This window comes from Perna viridis, chromosome 7 (assembly GCF_037379345.1).
Source record: "Perna viridis isolate PV_CMFRI_1.1 ecotype Kerala chromosome 7, ASM3737934v1, whole genome shotgun sequence".
NCBI classification, from domain to species: Eukaryota; Metazoa; Mollusca; class Bivalvia; order Mytilida; family Mytilidae; genus Perna; species Perna viridis.
In genome coordinates this window covers 14,145,576-14,173,000 of record NC_142451.1, presented here as the reverse complement: position 1 = coordinate 14,173,000, position 27,425 = coordinate 14,145,576, and the positions used below count along the sequence as shown (strand labels likewise).

The 27,425-nt window shown below is 32.5% G+C and overlaps 1 protein-coding gene across 2 annotated transcripts; it reads right to left on the bottom strand.

Moving 5' to 3' along the window:
• Positions 1-361: 361 nt before the first annotated feature.
• Positions 362-18,140, bottom strand: LOC148611424 (cyclic AMP-dependent transcription factor ATF-7-like). 2 transcript variants are annotated; one of them, XM_088592032.1, is made up of 11 exons: positions 18,053-18,140; positions 14,434-14,501; positions 12,574-12,700; positions 12,030-12,157; positions 10,806-11,065; positions 10,012-10,270; positions 9,397-9,605; positions 8,960-9,031; positions 7,328-7,424; positions 6,043-6,151; positions 362-5,316 (listed from the first exon to the last, which is right to left on the bottom strand). In XM_088592032.1, the coding sequence occupies exons 2-11, from the start codon at positions 14,479-14,481 to the stop codon at positions 5,027-5,029; spliced, it is 1,599 nt and encodes a 532-aa protein (XP_088448158.1). In that variant the 5' UTR covers positions 14,482-14,501; positions 18,053-18,140; the 3' UTR covers positions 362-5,026. The 2 variants fall into 2 exon arrangements, with proteins under 2 accessions (XP_088448158.1, XP_088448159.1); XM_088592033.1 differs by lacking the exons at positions 14,434-14,501; positions 18,053-18,140 and adding an exon at positions 13,586-13,697.
• Positions 18,141-27,425: the final 9,285 nt, after the last annotated feature.

Below are 27,425 nucleotides of genomic sequence, written 5' to 3'. Positions count from 1 at the left end.
AAAATGTATCTCTCTCTCCAACCCCTCATCCCACCATTCAAAAACTAAAGGAGGTATAACTCAAGCAAAATTAAGTGGATCATAAATTCCTTGCACAACTTCATATCATGTCCTAAGTACATGCAAGAGTTAATGAAATCTGGTACTGTAGTTTTAGAAACTTGCACTTTCAAAAGTGATGAGCAGGCAAAAACAATATGTATCACAAACAAAGTGGTGGGAGACATAATATAGGTTCATAACCGTCTCTAAGTTGGTTATAGGCATAAGGAGTTACAGTAGTCCCTCTTTGAAAAAGTCCCCTTTGACAATGCCACTCCAATGCAACCACTTTTGAACAGATGAGTAAAAACATCACAGGTCAGGAGCATAACTTTTTAATCTGCAGACATTGTAGATTGTGCAAAAGTAAGAATAAATAATGGCATGGAAATGTCTTACAAAACAATGCACTAATAACCAATAACAAACAATGCTAATAAATGAAACTAATTTTACAACACATAAATGTCTTATTACTATGCATGTAAGGATGAAAAATAACTCATAATCAATGAACAACTGGTTCATATTTAGTGGCATAGCTACCAAGTATTTCAAGAAGCTGAGGCTTCAACATGCTTACAATAGAAACTTCCTTCTTCAACATTGATTTGGTCCTAGCTACGCCACTGGTATTACCCAAAATGTACATACAAAAAAAAAGAAAGATATACTAATAAATTACTTGCCATAAAAACTGTTTACTAAACATATCAAATGTATAATTTACTAAAATGTAACCTAACAGACTTATAAGGCACCCTCTTCGCATAATTTCTTGACAAAGGATTTGGTTTAATTAATTTCACTTTCAACATTCACTATTTTTCTTAAATCCTATGAATTGCTTAACTTATAACAGATATGACTGACCAGAGGACAGGTTACTCCTTAAGTCTTAATTATCACTATGGCTTGCTTGCAACAGAAATGACAAAAGACTATTTTGCAGTGTACAAATCTAAAAAAAAAAATTGCAAAAATTTTAAGTAGACACAATGATATTTGTAAATGCTGTACAACATCAAAAAACTTTATCAATAAATTGAAACCTTATAGTTGGTCAAGAATTTTTTGACAATTAGTAAAACTAACATTGGGAAGGGAAAATGACACATGGACCCTGATATATTGGTTCCCTAATACTTTTGCCATTTATATAAAATATTTTGAGAAAAAAATGTACGTTTTTCATGACAATTAAAAATGCATGAAAATGAAATATTGAAGTTATAAAAGCCAATACATAGTACTAATAACCAGTCCTTATATTATTTGTCATACCTGGGAGTTAGGATAAAGGACAATTTTGGCTGCATAATGAAATTACAGACAATGAAAACAATCTGACCCAATTTTACTCTATAAATACACCATCTGCAATACAATATATTTGGGTAAAAAACAATCAATTCATAAGGCTGAGTTCTACTTAAGTGCAGTGAGCCATGGTAAAGCTATCTAAATCATAGCCTTAATAATTAAAAAAAAATCAATAGTTATTAAATATGGAATAATTTTCAGTTTAGAATTACTTGAATACATATCTGAGGAAGATTAATCAAGGAAAACTCTTTAAAATCATTTTTAACAAATTAATGGTTGGGGCCTGTTTTTTTTTTATACTAATACTGTAACTTTTTTATTTCAATAAACCTACATAGATGTGTAAGGTAATAAATATGATAAAGCATGAAAAATACCAAAATAAAAATGACATCCATAAACAAATGTTCTATATAACCATAAACAATGACTCCAGCATCAAATTAACAACCATGTAATAGTCTATAAAACATTAATGAGAATTGCACTTTAACAACAAACATAGTAAGATTCACAGTCATGAAATCAATGACAATGATGAAACTATCAAAGGTTTGATATGAAAACTAATCAACCCTAGGTTATAATAATAAGCAATGACAGGGTTAAGTTACTCTGGGGCGGATACAGCATTTGAAGCAATTATTGGAATGTGGCATGTAAGCTAATATACAACAGCTCTAAATGCTGAAGATTCTTTTACAACACACTAAAATGGGGAGGAAATTGTTGACAACTTAAATAATCTGTATTATTTGTTCGATCTGAAGCCTTAATGACTGTTAAGAAACAAACTTGCACTATGAAGAATTAGTAACACTAGAAACAAAATGGATATAAATTCTTTTGCATTATCTAAATGCTGTGCTGCCAAGCAATTGTTGGGTACAAAATGCATGTAGCTTCTTAGTCAAAATATCAAATACTGTATAATATGTTTTCTCGTTAATATAAAAGTATTGGTAAGTTAAGAAAGTCTACTATTTATTTTCTGAACATCTTGTAGTAAAAGATGCAGTTTTATCTATCCTAACTCTAATCAAAAAATCTACATGGTTTCACAAGGTTTTTTTTATAAAGAATATTATTTAAGCAAATGTTAACATTCTTCATTACATTTCTAATTGGCGTGATTACCATTTAAACTCAAACAATACAAAAGATAAGTTGTTATCACATGTATTTTTAACTAGTAGTACTAAAATGGAAAACTGACTAAATTGTGTAACACAGGTGACTAGTGGAAACAACAACATGTTATACAAAATAAACAATTTAACAGATCACAGAGAAGATATTTATCAATCACATGGGCTTTCTATTTTGAATATTCAACAAAATTAAACAGCCAACTTTGTGTTTTAGAATGGAGTCAGAATGACACAATAGTAAAAAAACGTTTACGAACAGGGCAAGTAAGTTTTCAAAGTAGGTTTTCCACTGTTGACACTAAAGCAAGGTAAAGCAAGGTAAGCTAAAAAAAATCAGAAAAATGGTGGCCATACATTAAATTGAACATTATACATTACTTATAGAGTTCCTTTCTTCTCGTGTCATTCTGGCCAAGTTTGCTAGACATTGATAAAATATTATCAGAAATATATGCCAAAATGGATTAAGGTCAAAAGCCCTATACAGTCTGTGATAGCCATCTTGTTCAATTGAGTGAAACTAAAAGTGAGTCTTGTGGGGACCCCCCATACATTATTGCTAGCAAGTATGGTTGAAATCTATCAAATAGTTATAATGTAGTTGATGGAAAGGTATAGAATACTTTAAATATCAAGTTGTTTAAATTAAAGGAAAAGTTGGTGAATTGTGTTAGAATCATTTAACAGGCAGGAAATAAGACCAAAACATACAATGCAACATCTACACTAATATATAGGCAATATCATGATTTCTTGGTTACAGAACACATTGCACAAAAGTGGTGCAACAGGCATGAAGATACCGGTAATTCCATTAAAATGAAAAAGGGGATGTAGGAGGGAACTTCAATAATACTTACTCAACAAAAAAATCTTTTTAAGTTCTTTATATATATATCAGATAAGCATTTACTAAAAACTACCTAAAACCATCTTAAATAAAACTTTCCTTCCTACCCTCCTACATTCATGAAACGGAATAGCCCAAAATGACAATATACATTTTTTGTACCATTTCACATAATACATATGCAACAGCCAACAAACATATTAAGGAAATATGAATGAGGTAATAGTTAATAAAATAATTAATGCATCATAGCAAACAATAAATAATTTACTTCGACAATGTATAATATACTAACAATGATGAAGTTATATATAGGATTTCATATAGTAGACAGCTTGTTCCAAATATAATAGCCAAAAAAATCATAACAAATAAAGGTCTAGCCAACCTTACAGTTTAGCACATTTATATCACAATTTTGAATAACAACAAAATTTATTTTCTAACCTTCACTGAAACAAATACATTTAATTTAAAAAATGTAATAGTAGACTTACTCATGTATTAAATGTATAACATGTTGTTATAAATATACAGTAAAATCTGGCTAACACACAACCCAAATAAACCAGTAACCTGTCAAAAAATATTGTCTAAAGTCTTTTTTATTAGTTTTGAATCTGTGTCAACCAAAACAGATTTTGATTGGTACATGTTTTGACCAATTTGACTGTAATTGCTTTCAATCAATTAATTCACTCCAGACAAAACTTAATTAATTTTTAATTCAATAAAATAGTTAAATTGTCAAAATTTATGAAATTTAACAGTATAAAACATTAAAATTCTCTATTTTAAAAGAAAAAAAAATACTACATAAATCACACTTTAAATTGGTCACTACAGACAACAAATTCAGATTCAAAATACCCATTTTATATTTATTTCAACAATATCAAAATACACCATCCAATGTATATAAACTAGTGTGATGATAACTCACTAAAGGATACCCCTAACATCCTGATGACATTTACTGGTAATCTGTACTCTTTCCTTTGATCTTGTTGACAGATATTTCTTTGTCTTTTGTACATGATAAGATATAAAATATCTATCAAAACATTTAGAGTGACAGGAATATAAAAAATCTATCAATCACTTCAGTTGTACATACAAAATCAGTATGCTCTACCATCCATCTGAATTAACGGCAACATTCATGTTTTAGTGATGGAATCGACAAAAATCCACGAAGAGGTTTGGGAGGAATTGGGGATACATAAGTAAAGATGGGCACACAATTAGACAGACAAAATAATGGACATTCTGATCACTATAAACTATCCCTCATTAAAGCAAGGGCCATAAAATGTATGAAATATTTAGTACATGTACTATTAAATAGTAGTAAATGACAAAAATAATAAAAAATTCATAATATTAACTACCAATATATATGCACATTGATTGTCAGTTTGGCAAAAATACAGGAATTACATGTATTAACATTTTAAACAACCTCATGTATGATATATATCTACAAAATATCTAAGGTTTTCTACTTCTAAGAATTAAAACTATGAGATAAAATATATTTCCTGTGATGTTGCCAAACATGCAATCCAAGCTAAACAAATAAAAACAAAAAAATATGGCTGCCACAAAAAGAAGAATTCAATAAATATTATAATTCAGTCTAAGCTTTCTGTCGTTGTCATTTCTTCCGCACTGCTTTAGAACCTTCCTGAGTTTTCACAGTTGGTAAGATACGGATGGCTTGGTGTTCAACTATATTTGCTACATAGGTTGGTATTGTAACAGTTCGCTCCCCTGTTGTTGGGGCTAACTGCACATTTTGGAGGGTTGGTAAATGTGAAATGGTTTGGGATGGTAAGTTTGTGATATTTGTAACTGGTGTTATGGTAATGGCTGGATTCTCAACAGGTTTTGTTGTCAGATTTATCGGTATGTCTTCAATTTGTTCAGTCTCAGGTTGGTTGTTTGCTGCAAAATATCAAATGTTTATGTAAGAAAAGTCAGGTAGATAAATTCTACCTTCAGAAAATATAGAGACTATATAAATTGACCTTACACAGAGCCAAACATAAGAGAAATCTTCAATGGGTTTCTTCTGGCTAATTGTATGCTGATATTTTCCTTCCTGATAAAATTAATGGCACTGTATTTACTTATTTAGTCATATATGAAAAAAAAACACCCACAAACAAAACACAGAAACACTAAAGATACAAAAGTAACTTTAATTTTCCTGCTACTGCACCATATGTCTTCAGCATTTTTTTTAATTCCTCAGTGTAACATCAGTGAAAATTGAATTATAATCTAAAACCACTTAGAAGAATACTAAGAAGAATACATAATGAATGTGTACACCTATTAAATAAAGGAAACTTTATATAATCAGTATATACCTCCTCAATTTGAAAAGTGAGTGTAACAATTTAAGCCAAAAGTAGAGAAATTTTTGTCATGAATTTTCCTTTCTGTGTCATTAGATTTATCAATTGCCGCAAAGTCTAACCAATAGGTAGATAAGAGCAGAAATTTCTCTTTGTTTGTGCTTAATTCTCCTATTTGTCTATGACAAGGAAAAGATTTTGTTATACATTTTATAGACAAACATGTCAACATTATTTTACTCAAACTTCTTGTCATTGATGTCTAAATTAGGCCCTGAATCTGTCCATATTAAGAGATACACAATCTTACCTATTTGAATGCCTTGTTTCTGTAAAGCTTGTGTAACAGGACAGTCTTTATGGGCTAATAACAAAGTCTTTAAGTTAGCCACTTCTGTCCTCAACAAATTAATCTCACTCTGTAATTGAAAAAACAAAATCATAACAGTTTAGTTGTTGTTCAATTATTCTTCAAGTTATAGATGGCTGTAAGCTCTAACCAGACTTAGCAATTTCATATACAGTCAAACCTTGGCAGCTCAAACTCCAAGGGACCATTGAAATGTGTTCGAGTTATGGGAAATTGTTCGAGAAATTGAAGTTCAAATATTTCCAGATTTTTTTTTGTTGCTGGTCCGAGTTCGACTTAATCGTTAGAAATTGATTATTTCCAACGAAGTTTTGTTAGTTTGAGGATCTTATTCATTCACTTTGGAAGATTATGTTGATTTGTGGACATTAAAAATAACGTGTTTGTTTTTAAAAACGTTCAGAGTTTGAGTTCCTTGGTCAATAATTTGTTTTCATCCAATTTTCTTTCATGCTTTCCATCATACCGACTTTGGAACATTCTGAACTTCAATGTTAAGTTAAGATTAAAACTTCCAGATTAGTGATGACTTAAATTATTACCTGTAATTAACTAAAATGACACTGACACTGATTAATGACAGGGTTTCAGTTTCAGTTTTTCCTTTTATTACCCAAGCTGACAAAATGGTTGACAAGTTCGAGTTAGTGAGGGTTAATCTCTAAGATTTATTACAGAACGGACCAACTAATCAGTTCGGGTGTTCGAGAAATCAAAGTTCGAGAAATCCAAGGTTGTTTATATTGATTATATAGGAGAAAATTTTGGTACTTTGAATTGTGTTCGAAAAATCCCAGGTGTTCGAGCCATCCAAGTTTGAGAGCTAGCGAAGTTCGACTGCAGACTATCATAAAATGAAAACACAGACAGAGTATATACAGTGTGATCTATTAATAACATTCTGTCATTTATGGTTAATTATGATACTGTAAAATTACTTTAGTACCTGGATACCAATATTTGTGGATTAGGGAAGAAACACAAGTTCATGGATTCTTGAATTCGTGGTTTTGAGATTTTCAGTACATGTATACACATAGATAAAAATCTCCTTTTTGATGGGACCCAAATTTCGAGGATTGGCCTCTCCACGAAAACCACGAAAATTGTTACTCAATGAACAATAGTACTTTCAAAATAACTATATGCTTTTCAAATTCACAATATCTGTAGAATTTTAACAATATTTTGTACTTTTCAAAAAAGGAGAAAGTCCTATAGATACCTGGAGTTTATTATTATTGTTTTGTAGATCCGAGCTTCTCTTTTCCAAATTGTTGATCCAGGATTTTCTTTTTGCTCTACATCTTGCTGCAGCAGCTCTGAAATGGAATTCATTTCAAATATAATTTTCTATGAATACTTAACTTCTACTATATGTGGGCATTGAATACCTGTTCATGCATACAAGTGATGACCCTGAATGACCTAACAATCAAGTCAATAAGATTCCTGAATATGTCATTATTGTATGTTCACTGTAAGTTGTTCTCATTTGTTTTAAATAGAACTTTTAAGTACATTTGATCTCTCCTTCCAAAAAATTCATAATTATCTTCTTTCTGGCATGGAATATTAAATGTATTGCATAAAATAGTATTTCTATGAACCAACTGACTGTCAGTACAGTATTTAGTTCATAGTATGTATGTTTAATCTGATATTCCTTAAAAGTAATATCCTTATTGTGAGATCTAATTTTCATATTTTTCCTATGTGAGCATGGAATTGGAACAATATTATACAAACCTAATATATTTTTTAAATAAAGTGGAATTGGAACTAAAATATTACCAGAAAACTTTCAATTTACATGTAATCTACAGTCAATAAAGTTGTAGAAGCAAACAATAGTAATTAAAGACATTAGTTGTTTGACAACACATGAACTGAGTCTATTGTTTTGCTTTCTTTGTCATTTTTTGTATGTGAGAATTCTAGAAGTCTTGATCTGTTAAAGTACTTCTCCGTCTAAGAATCAGGCAAAATGTGTGTAAGATGTGGTACATAAAGAAAAGGAAAGCAGTGATTTTATTACATTATCCAAGAATTTTTACCTAATAACTCCCAGAAAAAACAATAAAAGTGTTAAGTTGTCCTTCTAAAGATATTTATTCACCAAGTTTAGTTAAAATACACGAAAAAAAATGGTGGGAAAATTTCCCACACTTTTTCCCTATATAAGCAGTCAAAAAATATCTACGTCAAAGATGCTTCAGGATTAACTTAAATAGCTTTTCTGTTGTTTCCCAGATGTACTGAGTATAGTGTAGGCAAAAAAATGACTAAATTGGGAAAAATGATGTGTCACTCATTGCCTGATTCTTAAACAGAATGGTACTTCATGCACTACAATTAATATTTCATCTCCTTAGTTGTTGTTTATCATCAACATGACTTAACTAAGTTTGGTAAATGAAAGACTAATAATGTATAGTGGGTTACTTTGGTGGGTGTAAAATTTGGTGATTTTGAAGCAAAAAGGTATACAAAAAATGTTGGTGTTTCTAATTTTGGCAGATGATAAGTGGTGAACCAAGTACTTAAGCCTACAGTTCATATTTCAGAATTTATTTTGGCATTTTAAGACAGCCCGCTTTAATACGCAAAAATTAGCACCTCACGAAAATTACCTGCTATATGGTAGATTTTCATACAAGTCCCTATTGAACAAATTGGTTTCCTTCTAAAAGTGTAAGAAGTTTTGGTTTTTTTATACAAGTTGAAGATATTCTAGAGTTTCAATGAAGTTTTCAAAACTTTCGAGATTTTTCTTGCTCACAAAGCAAAAATAAAATAATTTGCAAAAATCAATTTGTTTACAGTATTTTCTGAAATTGCTTCCAAACAAACATACCTGTTTCTTTCTAGGAATTTCTTCCTCCTCCCATCAAGTTCATTTTCATCTCTCCTTGATCTCTTACTTGATCTAAAAATAAACAATGGGAAAAAAAATCTAAAAACTGAGAATTGACAGTTAAAATTTGTTATGTATAGCATGATTTATGTATACATGTAGGTCTGGACTGAAGAGAAATTATGCAAATAATACCTTTTTCATCTCTCTTCTGGCCATATATTTTGTCATAAAGATTAGTGTGTGCTATGTTTTTGTGCATTTGAAGTAAATGCAGCGTCAGATTTAAGATTTTAGCCTTAATCTTTTTATGGGATTTGTGATGATTTGTAACTTTAGTTTACACAGAATATAAATTTCAAAAATGTGAAATTCATCTGAAGTTCTGTCTTCAAAATACATTTTCCGGCTGTTCTTCCATTTGTAAAAATACTTACATGGGAGTGAATTGAGTGGAATCGATTGTAGGAGATGACGTATCAGATGAAAATGATGTGTCCACAGACAGTGGAGAACTTATAGGTAGACTTCCAACGAAGGAGGAGGGACTGTGTACAGAACTCTCAGGAGAAACTTGAATAATTTGGGTACTTGGTCTCGAACTGGGTGATGGCAGTGTTTGCTGCTGTATAGCCTGTTTTAATTTCTGAAATGAAGAGACAACTTCCATAGTAACTCCAGTGAACATCTTAAGGTTTTAAGACATCACAGACAGTGGAGAAAAATTGCAGGCTTTAGTATTTTTTCAAGTTCTGTAGCACTAGTGCAACTCATAGCCATATGTCCCCTGTGCCTAAAAAAAGTTCAATTGCAAAAGTACAATAAAAGTTGTCATGACCGAACAAGACGGCAGTATTTCTGTGTCACCTTATGCACAGCGGCCGGGGACTATAAACTCTGAAAAACATGTATTTCAGTATAATTCACCATATGATTATAGTCTAACTTCATATTGGTAGAGTAAATTATCAAAGAAAATCAATAATGTCCTCCAGATATGTTCTTTTAATGCATGAATTTTCCATTGTATATTTTCATTACAAAAATCCTACCTGTTTGGTGAATGAAGTCTGTGGTTTCTGTGGAGATGTTGCCTGCTGTGTGGTCTGTTGTATTATAGTAGTTGTATTAGTCTGGATCTGCTGAACACTTGATTGTTGAGCAGTCTGGATCACAGGGACACTTGGAATGGATGCAGGTATTTGAACAGGGACTGTTTGACCATTGGGTAATTGTAAAAATATCTGCATGGTGCACTGAGACTGTGGTAGAACTGGTGCAACTGTTGGAAATGCAACTGTGGTTTTTGGTCTGAAATAGCCAAAAAAATGTGTACTGAACTTTTACTTTGACTTCAATTTCAATCAATTAACAATTAGAAATATGCCATTCCCTAACACAGAAGCATTCTCCCAAGGAAAAAAAGAAGCATCATCTGAAATATATTGTTGTTAATGCTACAGTGTTTTGTAGAGAAAGTCTTTGCTTAAAAACATCTGCCTACAAGAGTAGACACTAACATTCAGTAGTAGTTTAACTGTCACTACAACTCCACAGGAGAATAAAAGGACATGTAGTATAAAATGTTCACTTCATCATTATTATTCTTATCACGTAAAATGTACACTGGCCTTGAGCTGACATTTTTCATCCTGGTGGGTTGTTGTCTCTTTGAAATATTCACCATATCCATTCTTGTTATATTTCACAGATTTAAGAAATCACTGCTTTGTTTTGGTTTTATTTTCAGACTAAAAATAAGTATCAAGTCATCGCTTAAATTTTCCAGAAAGGTACAATGACATGAAACAGCAACATTGTTCTATTCTATGTTATCAAAACTTACGGAGAATGAGTTGTGGAATGTGCAGCAGTTATCAGAGTAGCAGATGACACTATTGTAGAAGGTTTCGATGATGTCACAACCATAGTATCTTTATCTAGTACATTTAGGTCAGGAGATTTTGGTTCAGACTTCAAAAGCTTAGACTTGTCAAGCCGTTTAACTTTGGCTGATGGTCCAAATTCAGATATAGTCCTAGCTATGGGAGGAACTGGTGTGTTTAACTCATTCTCTCCCCCTGATGGTCCTGGTAGAGGGATTCCCTGTAAGTTTAACATAGAAGCATTGCAACATCCAATAAATATTTGACAAAACATTCCAATTTCCAAAAGAAGATAACAGGGCCTAGTCTAGACATTGAAGACAAGAAGATTTTGTTTAAAAAAAATAACAATATTGACATTTTTGTACCCGCCATGCAAAGTGGCGAGGTATCATGTGACACCCTCTGAAAACAGATGTGTCTGCCCATCTGTCAGTTTTTTCATCCCTTGACAGTTTCAAGAAGATATTTTGCGAAAGAATCAATGGAAGCTTTGCACAGTTGTTTAATACCATAAAATGCATGTTAGTTTCAATCTTCAGCTAAATCCAAAATGTAATTTTCAAGTCCAAGGCCATTTTGAAAATTTTTTCATCCCCATTTTTCACCAAAACGTGGCAGGATATCTCTTAATGGTCCATTAATGCCCTGTTTTGTCTATATAATCTGTTACAAAAACTTTCCCCTGTCAAAGACAAATAGGAGAAGTGGGCACAAGCAAGGAGAAGTTTTTGCTCATTTCTCCCTATAGATTAGGCCCTTGAAAATCAACCAATGTTAATTGTGTCTTATTTTTTTCCCTCACAAGATAAAAATTAAAGATTAAACAAAACAAAACAAGTCAGTGCTTACATTTAAAAAGAAATGGAAAAGAAAAAGGGTTTAATGCATTCATATCGGCATTCCTGTCTCAATAGCATGACACTTTGGAAAGATAGGATCTTTTTTCAGGTTTCTACAAGTAACTTTATTGTCTTCATTCGAAGACTGTTCAAAATATCTTTTATTAACACAATAATTCTATTTAAGTATAAATTTCCAAAGTGTACTAATTTTTGCTATTTTCATGTTGAACATAAAAGCGCTTAAAGTAACCCCAAAATTGATTTAAAACACAATATGAGGCTTATATCAGCGAAAATTAATATGTTTACAGTATACTTAGAATTTTGTTAAATACTCACACCAAGTCCTTGATCCCCATCCGTATCCAATGCCTTCTTGAAAGCCTCCTCAAACGGGTTTCTCAACTCCTGGAAAAGCCCAATTTCTTCACAGTTTTTCAAGAACTTAGTTGGTGTTGGCGTTTGATCTGTAATAAGGTAATAAATGTTTATAATTAAATTCTTGTTTATATTCATGAAATAAAAAAGTAACAATTACTGGATAGCGCAAAAAACAAATTGTATACAATCCCATTCTACTTCTGATTATCCCCAATTACTGTAAACCATGAAATACTCAGGGTGAAACCAGTAATGCTACAATTAAACTAACATTTAAGACTATTTAAGGAATGATACCAAATTTTAAAAAAAACTAGATTAGATTAGATAGCAGAAAACTCAAAATTAAACAGTACTAAAATTTAATGCTTTACAATACAAGAACTATGTCTGACCTTTAAGTGAAATGTAACTTTACTGTCAGCAACAAAATCAGTGAATCTTACTCAATCAAAATGCGTTTGGGTTTTAGGATTTTCTAAAATTTTATAAATAGACCTACCTAGAATAAGCCCTCCTGCTCTAGATGGAGAAGTTCCAGATGAAAGACTCAAACTACCAGGGTTCAATGCTAGGGACATCTCATGTTTCCTCATGTGAACTGACAGATGATCCTCATTTGTGAATCTCTACAAAAAAATAATTTAAGTGACATTAGAAAATTTTTAGGACTGTTCATCACCTCTATAAAGGCCAAAAAAACATCAATGACATAACTATAAAGAATTTTTAGAACTTTAACTCCATGGCATCGTTTGCTATTTCAGCTATAGAGGAGTGCTGTGCCCACCTTTCCTTTTAAAATGCCTCCCTGCATCTCTGAAGATTACTGTGAAAGAGTACTATTGTTCGTAGGGTACCAATTTTCATGGTTTTCGTGGGTAGCCCAAACCACAAAATTTGGTTACCAATGAAAAGGATTGATTTGTACACTGAAACCCCCAAAACCAAGTAATTGTGTTTCTTTCCCAATCCAACAAAATTGGTAACCACGAATAAAAGTACATTCACAGTATTACATTTTGTATTTTATACTTGAACCAATGTATTTCTGACACACCCATATTTTGTGATATTGCACACGATGTTCTGATTACACAACTGGCTCAGCTGTTTACAGTTTTACACAGCAACATAATCAGAGTGAATATACCTAATATCTCTAATTGGTATTTACCTTAATTTGCTAATTTTGACAAAAAAACACATCCAAAAACAAATACATACAAAAGTGGACCAAATTAAATGTACTATACCAAAATATTTTTTTTAAAATTGTGATGAAAAGAAACTCACACAGTGGAAAATTCTTAAAATTTCTACAGAGAAATGTAATAAAACAGTTATGTCAGCTTAGTGCATGTAATATTATACAGTTATTAAATGGGTTGGATGCAATAGACCAGAATATTTGTCCTGAGGTACTGAGAATGATGAAGTGTTCTATTGCATGAGGCCAACGGCCAAATGTTCTGGTCTACTGCATCCAACCCATTTAATAACTGTTTTATTACCTAATTTGTCTATGAGATATAATAAAGAATGGAAATGGGGAATATGTCAAAGAGACAACCATTCGACCAGGAATAGGAAATTGACCGCTCCATGTTTACAAATTGGTAGACGAGAGTCACATCTACGTTTTTACAAACAAGTTTTTTGTGTGTAAATTCCAATTCAATAAAGCGCTTAAAAAAAGTTCAACCAATTAAAAGGCTTAGATAAAGGTCATTATGGGGTCAGTGCGATAGACTCCTCAAGGAGACTATTGCACCGTGCAACAGCACATCAACAGTGCAATAGATCGCCCTGTTCTGAATAAATTTTGAAAATAGAGAAAAATGTGTATATTTAATAAACAAGATAAAATCTTATAATTAGGTAATAACATGTTATATGGAACACGTAAAAGAGATACTTCTTTCAAGTGCTCCATAAAACGTATTTCTGCATGCACTGAGCTGCCATGATTGTATGAAATTGAAATACAAAATGTACATGTATTATTTCAGTCATTGGCATTTTTTGTCTAAAATTCTATCATGCATGTTTTCAATTCTCTGTACAATCAAATGCTTACTCAAATCAAGAAATGGTTAATTTATATTACCATTTACTTATATTTTTTACCACAATGTTTAAAGTGCCCTCTTCTCTAAAATCCAGCCTTTCTATCCTTATTTTTGGCTGAATCACTGCAAGCATGAGGGGTAAATTTGAGGGGAAAAAAGATATGGGTTTCTAATATCATTGCTTTATTTTCAATTTGACAGTTCTGTTTTAAAGAGACATCTGCAAGTATTATAAATTGTAGTACATGTACTAAGCTTTCTTAAAAACAATTCCCAGTACACATACGTACCTGTCCACAACCAGTTTCCATACACACAAATGGTTTATCATCATCCATTTTCCCAAAATGGGAAGTAACTGAAAATAGAAAAAAACATGTACATTAGTCTTGAAATAAAATGTGCTTACATTTAACTATTTTTTAACTTTTCATTACCTAAATGGGATATTTTTTCTAGATGCCAAACAAATAAAATTCAAATAACTCATTTGTTTAGTTGAAAGTGGGTTCTTTTTTCAGGTTTTAATCTTTTATTTTTAATACATGAAGTTATCATTTTGAAATATGAGAAGAAATCTAAACCTGGATCATTCAGAATAAAATGATAAAATGCTTCACAGAGCACAGCTAGATACACCTGTGAAGTTGGAATCCTGAATAGCAAAAAAAGCGAATATGGACACAAAGTTCAATCTTGATACAGTTCTGAACTTTGACACAGGATAATATTTTACCCAGAATGGAAGTGGTAAAATAAATGGAATACTTGTAATAAGACTTTTAAATTTTAAAAAAGATAACATGAACAGACAAACAGATGGGTGGACAAAGTGCTTTCAATAGAATGTCTTCCATGGACAACAGCTATGACAATGACAATGACCTTGACATCACCCTTCCATTATATGATCCTAACTTTTTGTGGTACATGTAATATCATTCATGGATTTCATTTCCTGATGGTCAATTTTCAACTGCTTAACACTTCCTTAAACATTCCTCTTCTCTGGTTGATGTGTTTTATTGGAAAATTCTTTAGGGTTCTCTCCAACATGTTACTTCTAATTTGTGCTTTGGTTTCTTTAAAGAGCAAAAGTTAACTTGACTAAGATTTGTATGATTCCATCAAGGCATGAAATTAAGGTGTTACAGGAAAACATTTAAGGAGACTTTTGCATTTTTTTCCCCTGGAGTTGTTTCACTTTGTGATTTAGGGTCATTAAACTGTTGATAAATCTCAAGATGCTGGAACATTTTTAAATTTCTTAGAGAATGAAAGAAATTTACCCTGTTTCAAAACATGTATCTGGGAAAATTGGTGAAGCCACTTTCCCTTGTGATGGAATGACAAAAAAATCAAATTGATAATAGTTTAACTACTCATTTGTTTTCAGGTCATCTCAGTCATAGAACGTTTCGGACACAGTACTTTTCGGCCATAGTACATTTCGTCCAAGTGAACGACATAATTACATAGAACTGATAATTCTGTATAAAGAATGATATACAGCAAAATAATACCTACAGAAAAATGTAGCAAAATTGACAGATATGAAGCTAAAATGGATAACACTTGGTTCATAGGTCAACAAGTACAGATTGTTGTCTTTATTAAATTTTTAAATGTTACATCATATCAGAATTAATGTATCATTACCTTCCCAGAATTTCGTCATTAAAAGCATAACAAATGTCACTACCTAAAAAGAAAACTTCTGAACTAGGCAAACACTCCATGAAGTTAAAACTATCATTCATAACTCTTTGAAAAATCTTTTTAAAAAAATTATTGGTTCTAATCCTATTTGTTCGAGAGATACACAGTTAAGAAGAAAATGCTCTAAGACTCACTTCCATATCCTCAACATTACATGTTAACGTGCATTCTGGAAAGGTATTAGTTTTAAGGAGTATGATTGGTTCTTGCAAGTAGCTTTAGATGATTTGAATGAAAGTTCCTGGAGTTCAAGAAAGCTTACCTACAAATTTTCACATAACAATGCTTACAGAACCATGCATTAAGTGAATCGTAAACTACATGACCTTGTCATGACATATTATGAAAATGACAATTAAAATTTACATCCCCATCATTTTTTTAAAATTGTGTGTATCTCTGATGAATATCAGCTAGATCTACAGTTCTCTCAAAATATTGGAGATTATAAGTTAAAATCTCCTGTATCATCAAAACAAAAGATCATGTGTTTAAAGTTCAAAATTATATCTAAAATTTTATTTAAAAGGAAAAAACCAATTCAAACAATGGAAACAATCTTTTGAAAATAAAAGTGTATTACTTGTATATGAAGCCATTAAACATGATTGTACATGTATACATGTATATTAAATAACTTATGATTTGATTATACCTAATAATTGAATAAACAGATAAATGCCACTTGAATTGATAATTAAAAGGCTCCATAATTAAAATTACCTATAATGATTGATTATCATCACATACTAGCAATTACATTGTACAAATAACAAAAGCTATGACATTCTTTAAACTTACATGAGAAACTTTGACTTTTAATACAAAAAATAAACTTACTTTTTGTATGTACATGATTTATTCTGATAGACCCATAAATAACACAATGGTATATACAAACTAACAGTATATGATAATCTCGTAGTGAAATAAAAAATATATATATAAGAGTAGTTCTCATCATTCTTGAATCTCGTAGCAAATTAGAAAAATTTATGCACAATCGTGAAACAGATGTCTGCATGGTCTATGTTTTGGTGCAACGTCACATCCGCTTTATAATGAAAGTAGAATCAGTGTCAATTTGAAGAAAATTTGTTAAAACACAAAGGAAAAATCAAGTAGCGAAGATGTTTCCGTATAACTTTATTGATAAAAAAATTGTTCATAAAAAGTGATTGTAAAAGTACTCAAAATACATTGATCTTTAATATGGAAAATATAAACTATTGAAATAATTCTTTTATTCACACCTTCAAACAATTTATTGGAGCATTTGCAGAAATATTGGATATTTTTTTTTATAAGTTACAAAACAAGGTCAAGGTTTAATAAATAATAAAAAAAAGAGACTATCATCATTATTTCATCGATTTATAGAACTCAGCACGTAAAAGTACCATATCTTAATTTCATTTGGCGTTTTTAATATAAAATCCTTTTATCTATAACATTATTGTATTTAGTGTGAAAGTCTTTACTGCGCAGATCCCTGTCCAGCTCTGTAACAGTAGTGCCATTATTCTTGATGGACATGGGGCTTAAGGTGTTGTTGGCTCATCTACTAGCTGTGTAAGTCCATTATTATCGAAGATTTCTGCTAGGTAGTAGGTACTTAGATAATTAATCTACTTGATCATTAATTCTTTATTAATCTTTTTTTTAACTTATATGTATGTATGCTCTTTATAATCAATTAATGTTATAACTTAATGAATTCACTTCAGTCATCCATCTTTATTTCACTTAAATACAAATTTATGTAGTATTAAAATCGTACTCTACAATATTTAAAAAAATGTAAAAATAAACTGAGGCCAAAATAACTATGGCCAAAGGTGGTAGTGTGGCTGAAATGACTTGCATCGACTCGATAGATATTTCACAAATTATTCTAACTCTAAGCAAAATTGCAAAATAGTACATGTTTAATCAAGAAACCTGTGAATCAGAATAGAATAACTTTACGAAGTCTTTCTAACAATCATGAAATTGCAACTTTAACTTTCAGTTTACGACATCGATCGGTGGCGAAATGCAAAAATGTAAACAACTTTACCATTATGAGAAAAAAATGAACGGGCACCTGCACTCAAGTTTCCGTATTACAAGCAATGACGATTAATAAAGGGTGTAAAATATATATGACTTGGAAGAATAGATATAATATTTAAAAATAAATTTATTTACCACAACTATAGAAGCCTTTCTCACGTTATATCTGTACTTTTTGGACGAGAAATGTTTTCTGATGACAGCTATGGCGGATACAAACGGGTCAATATTTACAAAAGAAGTGTTTCCGGGTCAACGCAGAAAAATGTATGGTGCGCAACACCCGACATATTACAATGATAACAGGCAATTTTTTTTCAAAAAGACGCTTAATTTCCGACTTTATTTCACCGATCCACCTAAAATACAGCTGTATTTTTGTATATGTAATCTATGATAATTGACCTTAAATTTTTGGTCGGGCGTAAAATAATCGTATGGTATATTTTTTGGTAAAATCGACGTTTTTTTAGGATCACGAGTGTTTTGAAAAGTACAGTACAATCGAAAATTATGAACTCAATTCATTCACATGACAGGCTATACAAGAACAAGAGAAGAATGTGAACTGTTGACTTAATATTAAAAAATGAAGAAGACATGATAAGTAATAGTACATGAAAGTCCTCTTGGTCGCAGTGATCATTGTGTCCTCAAATTCTCCTTCAAATGCTACTATCAAAAAAGCGAGATCAATGTTGAAAAGTGGAACTTCAACAAAGGAGACTACCAGCAAATGGCTACTACATTGAACCAAAACTGATAAGAAAAATTCAGACATGGATGCGAATGCAAAGTTCATTGAGTTTGTGTAATCAATACTGCAAAATCCAAGTTCATTCCTAAGATCAAACCAAATGCAAACAAGAAGACAGAAAAACACAATTATCCACCTCTGGACCAAAAAAACAATTTAAAAAAATTTAAAATAAACATAAATTCTGGCAACAATATTTGGCGGAAGAGTAATCAAGGGAACCAATGTTATAGCGGTAATCAAAAGAATGTAATCCAGGGACAACGACCAGACACGGAAAAAAAAGACATGGAACGGTATATAGCAGGAAATGCAAAGGAGAACCCTAGAAAATAAAAAAAAAGAATGAACAGAACAGGAATATCAGAACTGAAGTACTCACAAGCCAACGGGAAGGTAACAGCAACAAAAAATGACCAAGATTAAGCTTAAGTATCGGCAAACTTTTTCAGAAGTGTATTCACTAACGAACATGGCGATGAAATACCACTTTTAGATTCCAAAGCCGTTAAATATGAATAAAGAGAAACTAGGTTTGAAGAAGAAAATGTGAACAAGTTGTTAAATGAACTAAATCCTAATAAACCAATGGGGCCAGTTTGATTACATCCAACGGCACTAAAGGAATTAAGCAATACAATAGCCATACCTCCAGCAATGATTTTGATAATAATTTGTTGAATTATAAAATATTGGCAAAAAGTACAGACTTGTCAGCAGTGGGATGATTCAACAATGTCAAAATCCCAAAACATGGCTTAAACATGATCACATGAAACATAAACAATCGACATGCACAATGTAGCTAACTGAATAAAATAGACTACACAAAAGAACTGAGGATATGGGAAACAAGAAAAAACTGCCAACAGGTATATTTTCAATATATGGAAACTTGGCAATATCACAGCATTATTTAAGAGAGGGGACAAATCAGATCCGGGCAACTATACGTCAGTAAGCTTGAACAGCGTGATATGCAAATCAATGGAAAAATTAGTCCGAAATAAAATTGTACATGACATGAATGTAACCGATTTACAATTTATTCAGCGACACGCAATTTGGATTCATATCCGGTCGGTCAACAACGCTCAATTTACGGAGATAATTGACTATGGCGGTTGTATAGACAATGTAACATGGATTTTATGAAGGCTTTTGACAAAGTCCCACATAGACGTCTTATAGGGATATTGAACAGGTACAACATTGGAGAGTCAACAATAAATTGCCTCAGAAAATTCCTATCAGAGAGGAAACAAAGAGTGTCAGTAAATGGATCAGATTCTGCTACCTGAAATGTCACAAGTGGTATACCACAAGGTCTTGTCCTTGGACTAATACTATTTGTGATATACATCAACGATATGCCGGATTGTGTTGAGGCTACAGCATACCTATTGGCAGATGACACGAAATTGTACAAAGAAGTCAGGCAGAAAAACAGCGATAAGAGCTTGCAACAATATCAAGACAACCTGCAAAAATGGTCCGATACTTGGCAACTCAATGTAATGTAATGAGCAAATAAAAGGAGGGACAAAAAATAATCATCTGTATGACCAAGAAGGAAAGGAAATTCTTCTGGATTTATCGGAGGGCGAAAAAAACATTGGAGTGATTGTTGACGATTATATAAACCTTTCCAAACATATACAGCAAGGCAAACAATATTGTAGCTCTTATCAGGAGAACATACACATTTCTCGATGAACAAAGCTTCAAGTACCTATTCCTGGCACTGGTCCGCCCAAACCTGGAATATGCAGCAGCAGATTGGTCACCATGATCTACAAACAAGCAAACATCGAGAATATAGAAAATGTACAGAAAAGGGCAGCTAAACAGATACCAACCCTTAGAAATATGGAATATCCTGGTAGACTCAGAAAACTGAAAGTGCTGACCTTAAAATATAGGCGGCTACGTGGAGACATGATCGAAACCTTTAAAATTATGGCAGGTATTTATGATGTGCGCGTCACAGAGGGATTTCTCATTCAAGACGGCAACACCAGGACAAAAGGACACAGCAAAATATTAAAAAAGAAAACATGCCCTCTGAACTTGAGGAAATATTCCTTCACAAATAGGATAGTGGACGTTTGGAAAAGTTTGCCAAACGATGTTGTGAACGCGAAAGTAGTGAAGAAATTTGAAATGAGACTACATAAAAATTGGGAACACCAAGATGTTAAATATGATTTCAAGACAGGTATAAGCATTAATTTAACTGCAAACACGGAAGTGACAGAAAGTCTAGCCGAATGGACAATCAGTTAGAGCTGGATATAGTGGCAGAGATGCCAGCATCCAAAATAGTTCCTAAAGTATCCTAGAGTTTACATGCATAATTATTGCCACATTACACTAAGTGCATATCGAAAAGAAAGAATGCCTTTTTTTCAAATCATTTTGAAGAACTTTTTTCTGCAGACATTACTTTTTTGTGCTAATGAAAAGATGCCCGTGTCATTGCATGAAGCCAGAATTAACGACTTATTGCGTTTACACTTATGTGCAATGGAAAACCCCACCTTTAAAAACGGGATTAAAAAGACAAAATCTTAAGATTGTTTACGTCTCTTTAAAGCATCAATGGTTCGTGCCGTGCTGGCTTTCTGGCATCGTCTGAATATAGCTGAAATATTGCTGCTCGCACTTTAAACCCCAACAAACAAAAAGGCTTTCTGGTGAATAGGCGCAAGTTGAGCCTTCAAATCGCGGTTGACCACAGACAATCGTCACAATCTGTTTGAATCTGCTCAAAACACAGAGGATATCGGTTCTTAATATTCCATGCTTGTTTTGAACGCCCTTAGAAGTACCCGTATGTTGGAAACAAACTGGCTTTCCTTTTAATATTCCTTCGACGCAAAAAAAGAACGGATATATATGGGGAAACGCAACAAATGCATTAATGTATAACCTAATCTATATTCGAGACCCCTTCGTAGCAAAGTGCGATACAGAGGTCCTCTTCACCAAAAATAGTAATAAAAAAAACAGTCGCAAGTAATGACGTCAAAATAGATCAAAGTGGCGTCATAACTTACCACTAATTTTACTCTTACGATTTATTTTATGTAAAATATTTTTATTGTTGTTAAAAGGGCTGCATGCAGAGTTCTATAAAAGGCACATATTAAGTGAAGCAAAACACAAAGGAAACAAAACAAAATAAAAACAAAATAAAAACAAAAATTAAGCATTTGAGAGCAAAGTCTACCTTTTAACACATTTTTATGCATTCACACACAGTCATAAAGTGTGCAAATGAATATTTTTTTCTGTCTTAAAACGCTTAATTATTGAAACAATAAACGTTGCCCTGTCGCCTGTTACAGGAAGCTAGTTCTTGCCATTGTTTATAAGCAAATATCAAAAAATGACTAAGCATCAAGAGAATGTGTGAGTATATTTGACAGCCTGAAATGTCGCCGCTTTTATGTCAGCGGTGTAGGTTTTTTTCAGTGCTAGAGAATTGCCATCATTTTATGTTTGTAATTGAATATACAGTACTTAAAAGTTCCTTATTAGCTGGTAATAACACATCAATTGTATGTTGGTTGCGAAATCAGATTTTAAAAAAATGTTCAAAACAAAGTCTAGAGTATAGAAGGGCTTTTTTCAACAAAAACGAGAATTCTTGTCCTAAAAAGATTTTGTGAATTTCTGTCTAAATATGCGAGTAATTTTTTTGTCGGTTGAGTACATTGTAAGTCAATATACAAAACACAGTAGGGAGAAAAAAAAACTCCTCAATGTTATCAATGAAAAAAATTAGTTCGAATGGTTGGAATTGACATATTATACATGTCCCCAAAACATGAACAGGTAAAATACACTTCGAAATTGATAGATTTTTGGATTCAAAAGTAAATGATACATTATTTTTATCATAACAAGATACTCAAATTTAATATCCACAAAAAATTTGATCGATTTATTTCCATAATCGATGTAAAATTACATTTTGTAGTTGTCCCCGAAATTTAGTTCACTACGAAACGATTTTACTTTTGTTGCTAATATAAATACATAACTGCATCCCTTGTTAGAATGGAAGTGTCTTACTATTAATACTATATCCTAGTAACAACATGGCTGCATGCTGGAAGTCGAAATGAACAAGTAAAGAAAATATTTGCATTTTGGTAGGTAGAGAGCACGCAGTATTTTTACACTTGTCCACTTGGCAACTGAGATTTTAACGTACATGCACACATTGAAATTTCTCCACATTTTGTGATTTAGAAGATATGTTGTTGCTTTCATCAAAACATATCAGAAAATTGTTTAAGTAGTGTTAGTGGCTAAATTTTCCCGCAAATATGTTCCCAACGAAACGGTCAACTACGAAACGACAGTTTTCGTTTCGTAGTTGACAAAATCGTTCCGTAATGGACATTTATTGAAGGAATCATTTTGTTATTCGCATTATTTATTTTTCTAAACCAACAAGATTTTAAAATGACAAAATGTTAAGAAATACCTTTTTTCAACCAAAAGATATGTATGTTCAAAACAAAGAAACTTACGTACATATGGCGTTTGATGCATTCACTCAAGATACTGCACAAGTTAGTCATTTAATAATTCTTTCCAAATTGTGACAACTAACATTCGTATTATAAGACACAAGTGGTAGGAGACAGAATATATTCTGATTAAAAGGACAAACGATGAATCATGGTAAACCCAGGAAGACAAAAAAGGGGGCAGTCATCAAAATCCTCATTTCCTGTAGATACTGTAGAGAACTATGTTAGTTCATATGTTATAATAGAATACCAAGGACACGCGTAACCAGGATATGTAGAAAACATTGATTCAGGATCGCAGATGTTATATGTTGAGTGTATGCAAAGAGTTGGATCTAAGGATGCAAATTTCTTTTTGTGGCCAAGAAAAATCCTTGACAAAAACTGATATGATTTTGACGACATCTTGGGAATGATAAATCAGCCAAGGACGATTGAGGGGACAACACATTATCAGGTTGATGATAAAACATGGAAGGAAACGATGGATAAACTCCAGAAAAGGACACCATGTTAAGGGAGATAATCGAATACAGAAATATAAACTTACTGATTGACTGTTTTGAATATGTCTAGATGTTCTGTGTATTTTATATATGTAGCTACCATAATCTCATATCTCTAGGGACATATATATAGTGATCATTTTGTCCGTCTGTATGCCTTAGTATCATCTGGTACTGGAAATGGGTTTCAGGGCTTCCCATCTGATTCATATTTTTGAAAGAAAATGACTTTTTATATTACTGCACGGAATGCCAATAAATTAATCTTATTAGTTCCATATTAACAACTGCAAAACTACATTTGAAATATTGATATGAATTAGATGCTCAACCTACGGAAATCAATTTACTGTGTCACATGATAAACATTGTAGGTAGGATATGTCAAATCTTGCATACAATTTAAGTCATACATTTTATTGTTCTAGTCAAAGTATTCATATCATTTACACCTCATAATATTTTGCATATTTCGTCTACATGTATATTTGTTCTGCAAAGTTGTGCCAAGTAAATGTCATGATTTGTTGAGGATTCCAATTCATATTTTAACCCTTTTATATCTTGCAAAGATCATAATATATGTACTTTTGATCTAAATAGCTCCAATCTAAAATTATTAATTTCCATTTGCTGTACAATAATTGAAAAAAAAAAAATTTTCATGTAAGTTATGACTGCAAGCCTTACCTTACTATTCCAGTAGTGTAATAATAAGGCAATGCCATATTCTTATCTTGTTTGGATTATCCAAGGCAATTTGAAAATAATATCTGACTAAGGGTACATACCAGGAATTGAGTAAATTGTAATAGTATCATTATAATTTCCACTCAAAGAGCAAGTTATGCTGAAATGTCCACTACGTAACGATTTAGTCCATTAGGAAACAATCTTGTCCACTACGTAACGCAACATGAAAATACAATTTGTGCTCATATGCAAATTTATTTCTATGAACCGAATTAAACATCAGTTTAGTCCCTCCAGTCAACACTCTCTAAAGTATAGAAACCATGTTTTGAAAGCCTATCAAAGAATATTTGTATTTGAAAGGGTATAATTTTATTAAATTATTGTATTTTTTATACGAAATGTCCAAATGAATGCTCATAAAGTGACATACCAAATATTGAGTAAACTTTTCATATCATTTTTGTCATAGTTGATGCCAAATCAACAGAAAAAAAATAGAAGTCTATTCCTTTTAATATTATTAATCTTCGCTAAATAATTTGTTTCGTAGTGGACATTTTATTATCATGTGCCATTATATTGTTGTTTTTTGAGTCAGTTAATGTTTGCATTAAGATTGCATGTCTTGGAATTTGTTAGCATTGATGTTGTTTACATTAAAAAAGTTTACAGAATTAAACGTTATTTTCGATATGTTTTGTCACCTGAAAATCACACTTTTATTGAAAAACGCCCAGAAAAAGGAGCAGATATGGCGAAACACAACAAGTGCATCATCGTACAAAATTAGTAATGCATTTTTTTTACTTATATCGTAGAACTATAATTTAATTACAGGTCTCTGTTTACATAATCGGTCCCACAACAATTCCAGTGGACTGGATTTTGAGTAGTACCTAATAGGTAAGATTTAATGTAGATAACTTGAGTCTTTACGTATTTGTGAAAACAATGACTTGAAAATTGTACCCTTTATGACTAAATCTATAAAGGGCATTTGATTTTGTTTAAAAGTATGAATAGATACACATGTATATAGCTAAAATATCCTAAACTTACATGTACAAAGACGTCAGCTACATAGCAAGGATCTCAAATGGAGCACCCATATTAACAAGTGCAGCAAAGCTAGCTCGACTAAAGAATCTCTGTCACTGTTCTCAAAAATACAGGGAAAATGCCTATACTTATCCTGGGTCAATAATTTGGGACCCCTTCTTCCAAGTGATGGTCCCGTGCAGTTCCGGTTGTTAAAAGAACAGGCCTGCAGCAGCGCTAAGCTTGTCGTAAAAGGCGACTAAATAGTGCTCAGAAACCTAGCTGTAGATTAGGCGCTCTGCCCACAGAGCAACTGGGATGTGTGCCCCAGGTGGTGGAATGGGGTACCCTGACGTGTTACATGCTGGGGTTGTCAGGCTATAATACGGAAAACCTGACCGCAAACCATAATGGTGCACCGTGTTGGGAAAGATGCCACGTTACTCGCACGTTAAAGAACCCTGCTGTGGTATTCGATAGGAATAGGAACCTTTGCGTTCCGCCTCAGGAAGCTAAATTGCCCAACCTTACCCATCCATCCCTTCATTTTTCTAGTGGCATTAAAAATTTGTCGACCCTATTATCCTTGTGTCCCATCCCATTTTTCATTTCATGTTCATTGTCTGAATATAGCTGAAATATTGCTGCTCGGACGTCAAATCCCAACAATCAATCAAAAGTGATGTTGAATGACAAGATAGAGCGCCCAAAAAGACAAGCCGCCTGAACGGTTCAATTGTTGCGACTACAAGCCAAAATCACCTGGTTCCATCACCGATTTGCTCAAGGACTGGACTTGTCAACCCCACAACACAACAGCGAAGGCAGGAGCTACGCACGACTTCCCCGTTCAAGGTGAAGGTGCATCGTCTTCAAGTTACTTTTTTTTAGTGACGACCACATTTAGGCAGTCCGCAAAAACAAAGTCGGAGACGAGCACCTCGCTTCAGTGACAGCATACGCCATCATCAGCATTTCTTAACTTTTTCCTTAACAGTCAATTGACCCCCTTAATGCATGTAATTTGTACTATGACTACTAAAAATATTGTTTGAAAGTGGCGAAATTATGCCGCACTGATTAAAGTTTTACTTTTTGCAACTGCTGGCGAGAAATCGCATCATGTTTGTATTGAATTTTATTTATGTATTTTCAGTTATCTAATGTTCATTTTGAATACCGTCTTTATCGATTCGGAATGCTGGAAATTTTAAGCTCACTTGTGTAGAAATCTACCGGACATACCGAAATGCAATGGAAGCCGGGGGGGGGGGTTAAGCCGCTATAAAACCTGCTTACACCCACCTTCATTTTGAAATGCGTGTGCAGTCAACCCATTGCGGTGGTTATGCATGTCAAATGGCATTTGTTCCAACATAAATGTTAACTTTGTGGTAGACAAGCTTAACGTTTGCAAAGGTTCTCTGATTAGCCAATAACAGTATTTGTATATTACCTCTATATTTGATTTTTACTAAATTTTTCACTTCAGCCTGCTATTGTCCAAATGTGCAGTTAACCAATATTATGAAAATGACCCTTTGTATCTTATGCACATACACCTGGAGGATTGTTTTCATTTTTGGCAATTTTAATGTGTATTAAACAGCACCAGCAAACAAGTATTTGAAATTTTGGTATATTTGATCTCGGTATACTATCAAACAATTTTATACCAGATCTGGGAAAAATCGCAATGTGGACTTGATATCTTTATTCAAATCCAATTTTTCATTTAGTAGGTACAGGCCCTTCTTATGCATCATGATTGAAAACGGAGATCACTTTATGCTTAATTCCTTAGGGTTAATCTAACCAGAGTATTTACTTCATTAAAAGTTTGAATGTACAGGTTCTTCTTTATCCTGACTTTAATACGTGACAATATTTTCTGATTAAATGGAGGTAGAGAGAGCCTCCTAGTATTTTTGGTACCCAACACATAATTATCCTTAAAATCCCTA